At 49.5% G+C, this 14,179-nt stretch overlaps 1 protein-coding gene and 1 pseudogene across 1 annotated transcript; one reads left to right on the forward strand and one right to left on the reverse strand.

The window, feature by feature from the left end:
* PRCD (photoreceptor disc component) lies at positions 1 to 4,638 on the forward strand. The gene is made up of 4 exons (XM_012778902.3): positions 1 to 181; positions 455 to 523; positions 3,346 to 3,426; positions 3,832 to 4,638. The coding sequence occupies exons 1-3, from the start codon at positions 108 to 110 to the stop codon at positions 3,365 to 3,367; spliced, it is 165 nt and encodes a 54-aa protein (XP_012634356.1). The 5' UTR covers positions 1 to 107; the 3' UTR covers positions 3,368 to 3,426; positions 3,832 to 4,638.
* Positions 1,826 to 2,689, reverse strand: LOC109729467 (peptidyl-prolyl cis-trans isomerase-like 3 pseudogene; annotated as a pseudogene).
* Positions 4,639 to 14,179: the final 9,541 nt, after the last annotated feature.

Consider the following 14,179-nt stretch of genomic DNA (forward strand, 5'->3'; position numbering starts at 1 on the left):
GAACCCCAGACGGCAGTGGCTCCTGAGAGCCGGAGGGGCCATTTTGGCCCCTCGCCTGTGGCCGTCGTCTGCAGACTCGGTCTGGGAGGGGATGGGGCAGCTGAGCCATGTGCACCACCCTCCTCCTGCTCAGCACCTTGGCCATGCTCTGGCGTCGCCGATTTGCCAACCGCGTCCAACCGTGAGAAACTGGGCTATGGCTGGGGTGGGGGAGGAATTACTGAGTTGGGCTCCAGCCAAGCTGAAGGTGGGCAGGGGTTGCCTGGACCTCTGGGGGGGCAGGAAGGGCATTTGCCAGGAACCCCTGAGGAGCTGGGTAGAGGGGACTTGGAGCTTCCGAGGCACGGGGCTGCAGCCTCCAGTCCCATAGCTCAACGTGGCGAGGTCCTGTGGAGGAGCAGGGAGTGGCTGGGCGCTGGCCGCAGCCCTTCCTGCCTGTTCTTGCCTCCCACAGAGAGCCCAGCGGCGTGGATGGGGCAGTGATGGGCAGCAGCATGGACACAGACCTCCAGTCCTCAGTCAGGTGAGGCAGAAAGGGGGCTGGGGTGGGAGAGGGAGGGCGCTGCCAAGGAAGCTGCCGCTGTGCACGCCTGGGGGTGCACGTGTGTGTGTGTGTGTGTGTGTGTGTGTGTGTGTGTGTGTGTGCTCGCGCGCACTGTGCCCTGGTCCTCGCCCTTGCTGCCCTGTTCCTGTAAGCCTGCTAGGCAGGCTGGATGTCTGTTTTCTCCAGTTGGGAATGGGAACCCCCAACCCCTCCTCCGGATCAAAGCTGCTCTGCCTCTGCTCGCTCCTCTGAGTGGTCCCCAGGGGCACCTTCTGTTGGAGGGTGCAGGGGAGTGGGGAGAGGGACAAGGCTGACCAGCTCTGCGGGCTCTGCTTGCCTTTCCTTGCCCTTCCCTTCCCCCTCCTCCTCCTCTGCCCCCGCCCGCCTCAGCGGCTCCACTGCCTGAACCTCCAGCCGGATTTGCTGTCCAGTCCCCAATAGAAGGCGCAGGAGCAGCATGACATCATCAGTGTTGAGCGCCATTGGCTGGGCAGCCCCTGCGGGCAGGACGCTGTCTCCAGTGGCCAGGAAGTTAACTCTTCCCTAGGTTGAAGCCACGTGGCCTTTAGGGGGTGAAGTTGTGAGAACTTACAGAATTTTCCCTCCTGGGTGACATTGTCATTTTAGGATAGAGGCTCCTATGCCCAAGGAAACACTGAAAAGAATCAGCCAGTATTTATTAAGTACCTATGTGTGAGATGTTCTTTTTGTGCCTTGGGACCCACCTACCGTGGGAGACCTGTCTGAAAAGTGACTCTCTTACTCTTTAGACAAAAGCAAAAAAAGATCCTGTGACGTTGTTCTTGGGCTCCAGGGCCCACTGCAGGAGGGTGTCTCCACACAGGGTGTTCTCAGATGGCGGGTACAGTAGCACGTCTGTGACCCTTTATGTCTGAGTGGGGACCTTCCTGCAATGTGTCCCTTAGATATCTGGAAACTGGCAGCTGAGAAAACTCAGAGTCTTTCTGTTTCTTGTCCTCTTGGTCCTGGGATTCTCCCGGATCCTGTCAGGGGCCTGGCGGGAAGCCGTGGGCATGCACAGGGCACAGAGACATTTCTGTGACACCCTTCCTCAACTCACTAGGCTAGTTGAGGTCATCACAGTAGTGGCTGATTGAAATGACCAATTAAATGGGCTGACACACAGAATGACTGTCACCAGGCCTCACCCATAGGAGACACTCAATGCTGACTGGTCCTCACCATTGAGTTTGGGTCCAGGGTTGGGCAGCCAGCATTTAAGTCCTGGCTTCCTTCTCACTGTGAGACTTTGGGGAAATTATATAATCATCCTATTTGTATGTAAACTGGGGTTAGTAACAGAGTGGTTGTGAAATAATTGCCCAATGAATGCTAGCAACTCTTATTTTACACTCGATTGGTGCTTTGTTCTTCTCCAGAGGTTCTCATTTGTTAACTCTAACTCTGAAGGTTTGGCAGGAGGTACTTTTTTTTTTTTAAACAAAAGGTATTTTTTTTTATAATAAAATTTAAAAAATACATTGGATAATAGTTGGTGTAAAGAACATGCTCTCAGAATGGGGGTAAAAGCTGTTGGGCTCTTCTTGATACCACCATTTCATAGAAGAGCTTGGCTGTAAATAAGCAGAAGGATGATGCAATCTTGGACATAATTAAAACTGGGTAAACCACAATAGGTATGTTCCATTCCAGCAAATAGTTTGCCAAGCATTTGTCTAGGTCTATTATAGCTATTGAGCAAATGGATTGGCATGAATGGTTATGTCCTTAATGTGCACATCATTAAGAGGTCGGTATGTCTTCTCATTTACTGGCAACTTCTCCAATTCATCTAGAGTTTCCAGACCATCTATTACCTTTCCAAATACTGTGTATTTCATGTCCAAATGTGGCTGTTTGCCATAGGTGATGAAGAACTGAGATCCATTGGTGTTTGGGCCATTATTAGCCATAGATACTTCACCTCTAACATTGTGCTGTTGGATCTCCTGTTTCAGCCATGAAACCCTTGATATTTCTATGAAACATACAGCCATTGCAGTAAATAATGGCACAAAAAGCCAAGAAATTCTCATGTGTTTTGGGTGTTCTCTCACAGAAGACTTCTATTTTACTATCACCTACAGCTGTATGCAATGTCACACACATTTTTCTTCCTGATGGTTTCAGGAAGGGCTATTTAACATCTCACAGTCTTCCTGAGAGATGCTCAAACCTAAGTTTAACCACTTCGGTTAGCGCAGCCATTGTTAAAACAGGAAAAAGGCAATCACAGATGCCTGTATAGGTCAACTCACAGGAGGTACATTTTATCTCTTGTTAATGGTTGAGGAAACCAAGGGACGGCAAGATTTAAATGATTTGCTCAAGATCGTCCATGTAATCTGCAGATTACATGGGAGCATCAGGCCTCTGATTTTCAGGCAGTGTCTCTTCTACATGAAGTGGGCTGGACCTCCTGGCAGGGGAGGAAAGGCCAAATCAGAGGACCATCTGGCCAGGCCGGGCCTGGTGTGACTTAGCCAGAAGGAAGCAGTTGCCTATTAACTCCTTGGGACCCAGTTAACTGGAAAAATTGGTCTGACATGGAGGAACCACCTGCTGACTGTGGCTGCCATGGAGGGCTGGCTAGGGGTGGCAGTGGGGGTGACATTTCTGCTCTCCAGTTACACTGTCATCGATTCCAACTGGTTTCTTATGTGCTCCTGCCCCTCAATATTGGGGTGAATCACTAGGCAAGGAGGCAGGAGGAAAAGGAGAGCCAGAAGCATGGGAAGGTCACCCCTTCATTCCTGACTCCAGTGTTTTCCTCTGTTTAGGGAGAAAGAACCTCTGAAGTAAGCCCTCAGCCCTGCAGGTGGGGCTCAGCCCCAGAGACTGGGATCAGCTGGCCCAGGCAGGTAGGATGGGGCTGGGAGCTGGGAGTAGGAGGGCAGAGGGCAGGGCTGGGGACAACGAAGGAAGAAATATGCAAGGCCTGGCCATATGGGAACACAGAAGGCATTCTTCAGCTCTTGCAGTGACTGATGGAGGTTAGAGTGGGTGGGTGGACTCACGCCTTCAGCTCCGGCCTTAAGCCTGTTATGTTCCAGGCCATGGGCGAGGGTTAGTTTGAAGAGAACTAGGTGTGGTCTGGACCACATTTTCTAGGCTTGGGGATGACGTGGCGGTTGTGCTGGGGGCCTGAGGGCAGTGCTTGGGGACTTCTAAGGGAGAAATGGTGCTCTGGAATGTCCACTCTGAAACACAAGTCCCACCTCTGAGCATGGGAGAAAGTGATGGCATGTTTTGGTTTTCTGTTTCAGCTCAGGCCCTGGTTTGCTCGCTAGCCCAGGAGGACGCTGTGGGAGCTGAAGCAGCGGCAAGAGGGAGCCAGAACGCAGCAGTGAGAAGGTGGACGCCTCGCTCCCAGGTCCTGGACATGCGGGTCTTCGCTTCCCCCGAGGCCCTGGCTGTGGGGCTCCCACCACGACCTGGCTGGGGCTGGCAAGAGGAGCAGAGATGCCCATTGCTCTTGGAGGGGTTCCCTTCCCTCTGAGGCTCCTCCGAGGGACTGCTGAGCCGGAGGAAGCCGGGTTGACTCTGGGGCAGCCCTGGAGCCCAGGCAAGGGGCAGGAAAAGTGAGGAGCAAGGAGACTCCAGAACCAAGCGACAGCCGGTAACTCACATCTACCGATCAAGGGCTTCCATGCACTCTCTGATCCAATCCTCGCAGTAACCCACACAGACTGGGAATATTATCTACATTTTATAAATGAGGAAACACGTAAAGAGATTCAATAATTTGCTCCAAATCGCCTCGCTAGTAAGTGGGGACTGCAAGGCTCACAGGGAGGCTGCAGAGCCCATGCTCTTAACCACCATGGCGCGGCCTCCCTGCCACCTTACAGTCTGCAGCTGCCTGGTAGGGGGGCGTCGGCCTGACCGCCTGTATGTCAGCCCGGGAGCTACTCTGCCGGACCTGGGGCTGGTGGTGCAGGGCTGTGCAAGTGTGGGTTTGCTATGGCGGTACTTGCCTCCTGTGGCATTGGCCTTTCCCCACTCCCAGAGCTCATCCTGGCACTGGCTGCGCTGCTGAAATTTTCAATAAGAAATGCCAGTTGGATCTGTGACACGTCTGCCTGCAGCTGGAGGGAAGCAACCAACAGCTTGTCCTCTGAATGTGCTTTCTGTGTTCGCGCGTGTGTTCCAAATGGGCAGTAGCATGTGGGAAGGGGAAAAGCATGACACTTGTTTTTGTCAATTTGCTGACTGCTCAGTCACGGCGGCTGCCTCCTTTGCCCCCAGCTGCTCTGCCATTTCTCTGTCTTTACAACCCTGCCCGATCTTGAGCAGAGATAAAAGCAGATTTCCGCTTCTGCTCCCGAGATCCAGGCGCAGACCCTGCAGGCAGCTGCTCCCGACTGTCTCGCGGCCATTAATCTTCAAAAGCACCCCCTTGCCTGCGCGCCTCTCCTCCCCATCCAGCCCCCCACTGCCGGGCCCAGCTGTGATGTCTCTCTGCCTGGCTTGCCCCTGCCCTTGACTTTCAGGCAGTAGGAGACGGAGGAGTTCTCTAGACAGCAGCACCTCAGCCGCCGCCCCACATCTGAAGGAAGGAAGGAGAAGGGTGAGAGCTGCCGCACACGAGAGGGAACCCACTCGGAAGCCACTCAGAAGGATGGGGGAGGCGGCACAGCCCTCTGGGGAGGGGCTGCTGGTACTGCCGGAGCCTGGGGTGTGTGCAGAGGCAGTTCTGTGGGAGCCTTTCAAAGTAGGGCAGGGAGGAGGCAGGGGGAGGTCACACTAGGGCAAGGAGCCCGTCAAAGCCGGAGTGCCCACCTGACCCAGGCCATGAGCCCATGACCACCTGTCTCAGCTCCTGTCAGCCTGTCTTTGTCCTGGGAGGCATCAGCCTTCCTGGTGACAGGACTGTCAGGCTGAGGGCCAGAGGGCCCTGTTCCCAGGACCTTGTCTGTGTTCCCTGATCCTGTCTTTGCATTCATTCTGTGGTCTACTTGCCATGTTCCTGTCACCTCATCCTTGCTGCCATTTCCAAGTTGCCCATCTCCTTCCACTGGTCTGAGGACGCGTCAGGCCAAGGTCATGGAGCTGGCACAGGGCCCAGACACACTTCCACAAGGCGGTGCCCCCTTGCAGCACCGTTCTAAGAACCTGTGCGGGAGATGGTGGCTCCTCCGTGTCTGTTCCAGATGAAGGGCGGGGAGGAGAGAGGAAGGGGCTGCTGGGGCAGTGGGGGGATGTGGCTCCCTGGGCTTGGAGGTTGCCTGGGCCCTGGCAGCTGGGGTGCCATGTGGGCTGGGAGGGAGGGGCTCTCTCTCCCAGGGAGCAGGCTGGCTTTGGTGGGAGCAGATTGTGTTTACACCTTCCCCGCACACCCAGCCCACGCTCGCCTCTTATTCCCTGGGCCTCTCCCACCCTGGGCTCTCCGCGCAATCTGCACATTTGCAGCTACTGCTGCAGACAGTTGCTTCCCTCAGCCTAGGACTCCACTACGGAAGGCTCCCAGGACCCAGGCGTCCCTTCCTCGGCCCGCTTGCTGCTGTCACAGGGGTTGTGGTGAAGCCTGTGGCAAGGGTGGACCTTTCAGTGGGGGAGTCACTCAAATCCTGACTATGATGCTGTCCTCACAGAGGCTGAGTCCTCTCCCCCCTGTTTCCTTGCAAAGAGCTGCTGCCTGGAAGTGGGAGCAGGACTGTTCGGGGGCTCGGAAGAGAGGGAGTTAAGGGCAACCAGAGAGACAGAGCTGAGGGAAAGAGCAGGGAATCTGGAGTCAGCCTGGATTTGAATCGTGACTCTACCACGCCTCCTCCCTCTGTGGCCTTGGATAGGTTTCTGAACAACTCTGTGCCTCAGTTTCCTCAGCTATAAGAGGAGGTAATAGTAGTACCATCTCTTAAAGTTGTTGTAAGGGTTGATTTGGTAACGTGCATAAAGTGCTTAGCACGCCCAGCAAGCGTCCCATGCATGTGCGCTGGCACAATTATCTGTGAACTCTAAGTTACTGAACAGTGGTAGATTCAGAACAGATGGAGTTCCTGCCCTCCTTGCCCTGCAGTCCTTCCTGCCCTGTCTCTCTGTGCGTGTAGAGCCGGGCAGTCGGCAATTCTGAGACAAACTAGAGTGTGGCAGAGGGTGGAACTGCTGGAGTGGGGAGAGCACCCAGTAAGCCTGTACTAGGGGACCACCATGGCCGCTCTGTGTGCCCAGAGCCCTGTCCCAACCTCCAGCAGGGTCTTGGCATGGACACCTCCCCAGCTGGCTCTGCCTCACGAGAGAGTCTCAGCCCCTCGAGAAGACAGGAGGTGGTTGCCCTGATGCTTTCCCTTCCTCCGTCTGAATGCTAATCTCTCTACCAGTGGGAGCCTGAGTGACAGAGACAAGGCTGCTGGGAGCTGCAGGGTGGCCAAGGGCAGCAGCCAGGAGCAGGGAGGTGCTGCTGTCTGCTACCTCTGTGACTGAGACTCAGGGTTGCTGCCAGTCTCTCCTGGAGATTGGAGCATGACCAGAGAACTAATGAGGTAGCGGGGGTGGGGTGGGGGAGCAAGGGAAGTAGCCACAGCAGCTGCAGCAGCTGCTGCTGTCCTGTGTCACCTCAGGGTGCAGATGCGACCTTGGGGACTGCCCAGCCACCCCAAATGTGGGGTTGCGTGTATGTGTGCACAAGACAGTCCTGGGCAAGGGTATACAGCAGAGGCCCTGGTCCAAGACTTGATGGGCAAGGCGTGGTGGCCAATCCGAGGCAGACAAAATGTGGAGGGGGAGCAGCTCCCCCGGCTCCCGCGGCCCCTCTGCAGAGAGCCTGGTAGGAAGAAGCCTGCGATCTGGAGCTAGAGGAAAATGATGTTTCTTTATGAACCTCAAAAAAGGAGAATGGCAAAGTGGCTTACACGAAAGCTTACATTAATAAAATGATGACCGTACTACTAACATGATTAATAATGGCTAACATGTACCAAACATTCATTATGACTAGGCACTGTGCCAACTGCTTTATCTCATGCATTGTCTCATTTATGAGGCAGGAACGGTTGTTATCCTCATTATCCAATAAGGAAAGTGAAGTTCACAGAACTTGCTCAAGGTCACTCCCAGCTAGCAGTGAAGTGAGGCCCTATGCCTGGGAAATCTGATGCCAAAGCTCAGGGTAGAAAGGGCCTGAGTCTAGAGTCGGGGACTATGAGGAAATTTTGGGTGTGATCTGTCTATAAGGGTACAAAGAATGGAGCTGTGGACCTGCCCTAGCCATGCCTTTGGGGGTGGGCCTGTGTTGGCCAGGGTTATTCCTACTGCTCTCTCTTACAAGAGCTCACATTCAAAGGCAGATCAGGCCGGGCGCGGTGGCTCACGCCTGTAATCCTAGCACACTGGGAGGCCAAGGCGGGTGGACTGCTCGAGGTCAGGAGTTTGAAACCAGACTGAGCAAGAGCGAGACCCCATCTCTACTATAAATAGAAAGAAATTAATTGGCCAACTAATATATATAGAAAAAATTAGCCAAGCATGGTGGCCCATGCCTGTAGTCCCAGCTACTTGGGAGGCTGAGGCAGGAGGATCGCTTGAGGCCAGGAGTTTGAGGTTGCTGTGAGCTAGGCTGACGCCACGGCACTCACTCTAGCCTGGGCAACAAAGCAAGACTCTGTCTCAAAAAACAAAACAAAGCAAAACAAAAACAAAGGCATATCAGACTCTGGGCCCGGAAAGGTTAGTCCTTGCCTGCCAGGTGAGAGGGGTAAGACAGCTGCCTCTCTAGGACCTACCAGCACCCCTTAGCGAGGAAGCAGTGGCCCTGGGCAGAGATGACAGACAACAAGGCCATCACTCACAGTCACTGCCACTGCCACTCTGTTGCCTCCTTCCGCCAGGGGCAAGGCCCTGGGGAAAGGAGAGGATGGCAGCCAGCAGCTCAACTGGCGTGGGGTGCTGGAGGGGAAGGCTGTTTTATTTATTTTCTCAGCAGGAGGATCAGGGCATAGAGACCAAGGAGGTGGCTTCGATGGGGATCCACTAAGTCCTTGTACTTAAGGAGGACAGACCCTCTCTGTGGTACACATGTGCCCCCTAGTGGGGATGAAAACAAAGAAAGAAAGATTCACTGAGCCTATGAGCCTGGGCAGGAGGGGCCAGTCCTGTCCCTATGTGAAAACACACACACACACTTAACATTCATATGCAGAGGCAGAAGCCATTCAAACTAAGCATTAAAAGAAATTAATTTGGTCGGGTGCGGTGGCTCACACGTGTAATCCTAGCACTCTGGGAGGTCGAGGCAGGTGGATTGCTCAAGGTCAGGAGTTCGAAGCCAGCCTGAGCAAGAGTGAGACCCCGTCTCTACTATAAATAGAAAGAAATTAATTGGCCAACTAATACATATATAGAAAAAATTAGCCGAGCATGGTGGCGCATGCCTGTAGTCCCAGCTACTTGGGAGGCTGAGGCCGTGGGATCACTTGAGCCCAGGAGTTTGAGGTTGCTGTGAGCTAGGCTGACGCCACGGCACTCACTCTAGCTTGGGCAACAAAGCAAGACTCTATCTCAAAAAAAAAAAAAAAAAAGAAAAGAAATTAATTTGTTCATTTGGTTGTTTCTTTAACAAGCATGTATTGGGAGCCTACAATGTGCAAACACATTGTTATGTGTTGGGAGTATGTTAGGTGTTGGGAGTAACAGAAGGATGAAAGAGACAGTCCCTGTCCTGCAGTTGGTGCTGTAGAAAGATCCCAGCCTAGGAAACCTAGTTCTGCCAGCTCGGTCGGCCCTGCCTGCTCAGGTGACCTTTTGTTCTCTGGATCTCAGTTTCCCCATTCCATAAACATATGTTGAAACCGGGTGGGCTGATGCCCAGAATGCAAAGGACTAATGACCTCCTCAGGAAAAGGACTGTCCATTAAAGTGAAGAGGATGGATCAGATGATCTCTGGGGCTCCACAGATCTTCCCCATCGAAAGACACTATAACGAACTGTGTCTGGAGGTGCTGAGAAACATTACAGAGTGCTTGTGTGCCAGGCACTGTGGTTACAGAAATGGATTAAGACTTTCTGCCACTGACAACCAGAAAACTGGGCCAAATATAAGAAACAGACACTTGACAATAGATAGCACACAGGACAGTGACCCATGACTGCCTCAGCTTCTGCCTGGAGACATTCCCTGGCTTAGGAGGGGAACCCAAGGAGACCACAGTGGTCTTGCTAAGATGAAGAAACAAGATGAGAGGTGAAGACAGTGTGATTTTCATAAGGACATACACCTAGATAAATGGGATCCAAAAACAGACAGGATAAGGTAACTCAATGGAGAAAGAAAAGTCCTTCCGATAGGATACAAAACCCACTAACCATAAAAGAAAAATTGAAAAAAAAAAAAAGAAAAAAAAAAAAAATAAAAAAAATAAAAAAAAAAAAAAAAAGAAAAAAAAAGTCTCCATTTTCTGCAGGCAAAAAAAAAAAAAAAAAAAAAAAGAAAAATTGATAAATTGGGCTTTATCAAAATGAAACTTCTGCTCTTGGAAAGACTGGGAGTAAATATTTACCAAACAAAAATCTGAGAAAGGACTTGTATCCAGAATATATAAAGAACTTGCACAATTTGATAATGAGAAGACAGCCCAATAAAGAAAGGGAGGAAAGCTTTTAACAGACATTGTACCAAAAAGTATACATATGGCCAATAAACACATGGAAAGATCAACATCGTAAATCATCGGGGAAATGTACATCAAAAGCCCAGCAAGATACCACTACACACCCTACAGTGGTTAAAATTAAAGACTGACCATAATAAGTGATGTGAGGATGTGGAGCATCTATAACCATGTAATACACTGCTGGGGAGGGTGAAGTGCTACCACCCCTTGGGAAACCATTAGGCAGTGTCTTATAAACTCATCTAAGAGGAATGGAAACTTACATCCATACAAAAGATTTTCCAAAAATGTTCACAGCAGTTTTATTAACACTAACTCTAAACTGAAAAGAACCCAAATATCTATTAACATGAATGGATAAACAGGTATATTGATACAGCAGAATAATACTAAGCAATAAAAAGGAAATGAACAACTGATGTTAACCAAGAACATGGGTAAATTGAGAGAAGCCAGACACAAAAGAGTACCTACAGTTTGATTACATTTTTAATAAAATTATGAAACAGGCAAAACTAATTGATAGTGACAGAAAGCAGATCAGCGGTTGACTGGGGTCAGGGTTGGATACGGGGACTGACTGTAAAAGTGTATGAAGGTGCTCCTTGGGATGACAAAAATGTTCTCAATCTTAGTTGAGATTGTGGTTACATGGAGTATATGCTTATTGGACTACTGAACCACATATTTTAAAGGGTTTTGTTGTGTTGTATGTAAATTATACCTCAATAAAGATGACTTAAAGAGTTCAAAACAAACCCGGGAACAGTGGCTCACGCCTGTAATCCTAGCTCTCTGGGAGGCTGAGGCGGGTGGATCGTTTGAGTTCAGGAGTTCGAAACCAACCTGAGCAAGAGTAAGACCCCATCTCTACTATAAATAGAAAGAAATTAATTGGCCAACTAATATACATAGAAAAAATTAGTGGGGCATGGTGGCACATGCCTGTAGTCCCAGCTACTCAGGAGGCTGAGGCAGGAGAATTGCTTGAGCCCAGGAGTTTGAGGTTGCTGTGAGCTAGGCTGACGCCACGGCACTCACTCTAGCCTGGGCAACAAAGCGAGACTCTGTCTCAAAAAAAAAAAAAAAAAAAAAAAAATTCATCTTGTAATTGCCTAAAAAAAAAGAAAAGAAAAAAAAAAAAAAAAGAGTTCAAAACAAAACAAGAATGAAGATCTGATCCTTGTCTTGCTTATAGTCTAGTGGAAAAGCCAGATGTAAGAACAAATAAACAATGGGATGAGTGTTAGAAGTATGTTCAAGTAACAAGAACTCCCATTTATTGGGCGCTTACTTTGTGCCAGGCACTGCACTAAGTGCTTTCGATGCACTGTCTTAAAACAGTCCTGTGATGTTCAGAGGATCATCCTCCTCCTCATTTTACAGATGAGAAAATGAGTCTTGAGGGAGGTGAGGTAACATTTGCCCAAAGTTACTCAGGCAGCATCGGCAGAGCTGGGACTTTCCTCTAGGTCGGCCTGATTGCGGAACATGTGCTAGACCACCTGCCACAAGAAAGGTGCCATGGGCTGGGCGCGGTGGCTCACGCCTGTAATCCCAACACTCTGGGAGGCTGAGGTGGGCGGATTGCTCGGATTGCTCAAGGTCAGGAGTTCGAAACCAGCCTGAGCAAGAGTGAGACTCCCGCCTCTACTATAAATAGAAAGAAATTAATTGGCCAACTGATATGTAGAGAAATAATGAGCCGGGCATGGTGGCGCATGCCTATAGTCCCAGCTACACGGGAGGCTGAGGCAGCAGGATCGCTTGAGCCCAGGAGTGTGAGGTTGCTGTGAGCTAGGCTGATGCCACAGCACTCACTCTAGCCTGGGCAACAAAGTGAGACTCTGTCTCAAAAAAAAAAAAAGAAAGAAAGAAAGGTGCCATGAAGAAACTGCCTGGGGATTGTTGCAGCAGCCCAGCCAAGACTTCGTAAAGGAGGTATTAAGTATGAGTTGGAATTTGCTAAGCAGACAAAAAGGATGGAGGGGAATTTCAAGGCAACAGGAACAAACAACACTTCAAGCAAAGGTTATGCAACAGTTATGAGAAGGCAGAGGTTTCTGGGAATGGAAAGACTTGTCCGGGAAATAGCAGAAGAAGTCTGTGGAAAATTACATATTCTTCAAATTCGCTTATTTTTATTTTTAAAAAATCCATTTTTCAGTAATAATCTAGAGGCAATGGCTCTGCCAAGCAGGTGAGTGAAATGCATTGCTTTTCTTCCTGGACGCCATTGGTAACACACAGAAACAATCTACAACTCTAAGGTTGTCTATTCATAATAAACAGGACACATGTTGTTATATTTCTCTTTTTCTGGAAGGTTAAAGCCATGTTCAGTGATCCCACATTTTTGAACAGGATTTATGGCACCGTTTCACGGTCCAGAGAAGTCTTAGGAAAAAAATCCTCTATGTTTTCATGATGTACTTCCTAGGTGGATGAATTAAAATCACTGTAGTTAAGCAAAATCGTTCCACTGTCAGAGTATAATTTTTGAGAAAACATGGCATGGTGGCTGATACTATCAGTATTTAGGTTGCATTGTCTTGAGTTCAGATCTCAATGCTTCCACTTAAAATTCCTTTAACCTTTCTGTACATTGGTTTCCTCAGCAGCAAAATGGGGGGATAGTGACTGTTTTTGTGAGAATCAAATGAGACAGTGCTTATAAAAGGTACTTATAGCAGTGCTTGGCACAGAGTAGACACTTCATAGACATAAGCTATTATTACTTCAGAAAGGAAATATGCACACATCAGCTCATTTTCTGTATTTTGCCATGATCCATTCTTCTAGGGAATTATTATTGTAAAAAAAAGATTTGGAAAATGTTGATATGATTTAGGATGATTTGACTTTAACAGAACAGCTAACTTAAAATGACATAAACAATAAGGAGATTTCTTTTCTAAATCTGACATTCTGTATTATACTGAAACTAAGATGCCACTGCTCATAAGATACAGCTCACATTCAAGGATATTAAAATGTACAAATGTGTCTGAGTCAAAACAAGAGGTCTGAGGGTTGGGGGTTCAGGACTGGTGATTTATGCTGTTCAGCAGCATCATGAAGGACTCACGTTATTTCTCCTTCCACTCTGGCAGCCTTCGGTGCCTACTCAGAGAAGCCTCACGGATGCAGGATGGCTACGGCAGGTGCAAGCATCACACCTTCACAGTGTCCCAAAGCCAGAAGAGGGGCTGTTGTTTTTAGAAGCAAGAAAATATTCCTAAATTTCACCAGAATCCCATATCACAGATCTTTTCTTAAAACAACACCTGGTAGGCTGGGCGCGGTGACTAACGCCTATAATCCTAGCTCTTTAGGAGGCCGAGGCAGGAGGATTACCGCAGGTCAGGAGTTCAAAACCAGCCTGAGCAAGAGTGAGACCCCATCTCTACTATAAATAGAAAGAAATTAATTGGCCAACTAATATTTATATAGAAAAAATTAGCCGGGCATGGTGGCACATGCCTGTAGTCCCAGCTACTCGGGAGGCTGAGGCAGGAGGATTGCTTGAGCCCAGGAGATTGAGGTTGCTGTGAGCTAGGCTGACGCCACGGCACTCACTGTAGCCTGGGCAACAAAGTGAGACTCCGTCTCAAAAAAAAAAAAAAAAACCCACAAAAACAAAAAACAATAACTGGCAAAGGGAATACATTTATCAAGTTTGGTGCAAACTAAGCAAGATCTGCCCCTTGGGGCTGGCAGTGGGGGCTCGGGGGGTTGCCCCTCCTGAAGCAGAGTCCAGGTTCGTAAGATGGAGGAAGAACAGGTTCAAGACATCTACCAACAGTGCCTGCCATTCAGAGTTACTTCCTGATATCGCTGGTGCAACTGTTGTAGATGTAAGCAGCCAACTGCTTGGAATACTACCCACCCTCCTTCATGCTCTTATTAATAAAATGAAAGATTCCTTTCTGCGTTAAGAAATTAACCTCAATATTCCAAAGACTCTGTTTTCTATTACCGTGGGTTTTGGATACCTGTCTTAAA

The sequence above is a fragment of the Microcebus murinus genome, chromosome 18 (genome assembly GCF_040939455.1).
Source record: "Microcebus murinus isolate Inina chromosome 18, M.murinus_Inina_mat1.0, whole genome shotgun sequence".
NCBI classification, from domain to species: domain Eukaryota; kingdom Metazoa; phylum Chordata; class Mammalia; order Primates; family Cheirogaleidae; genus Microcebus; species Microcebus murinus.

Bases quoted from the DNA above. Each gene is read 5' to 3' on its own strand.
- PRCD (XM_012778902.3), top strand. From the start codon at position 108: ATGTGCACCACCCTCCTCCTGCTCAGCACCTTGGCCATGCTCTGGCGT. The intron at 182-454 runs GTGAGAAACTGG...TGCCTCCCACAG, and splicing joins TTTGCCAACCGCGTCCAACC to AGAGCCCAGCGGCGTGGATG. The intron at 524-3,345 runs GTGAGGCAGAAA...TCCTCTGTTTAG, and splicing joins GACCTCCAGTCCTCAGTCAG to GGAGAAAGAACCTCTGAAGT.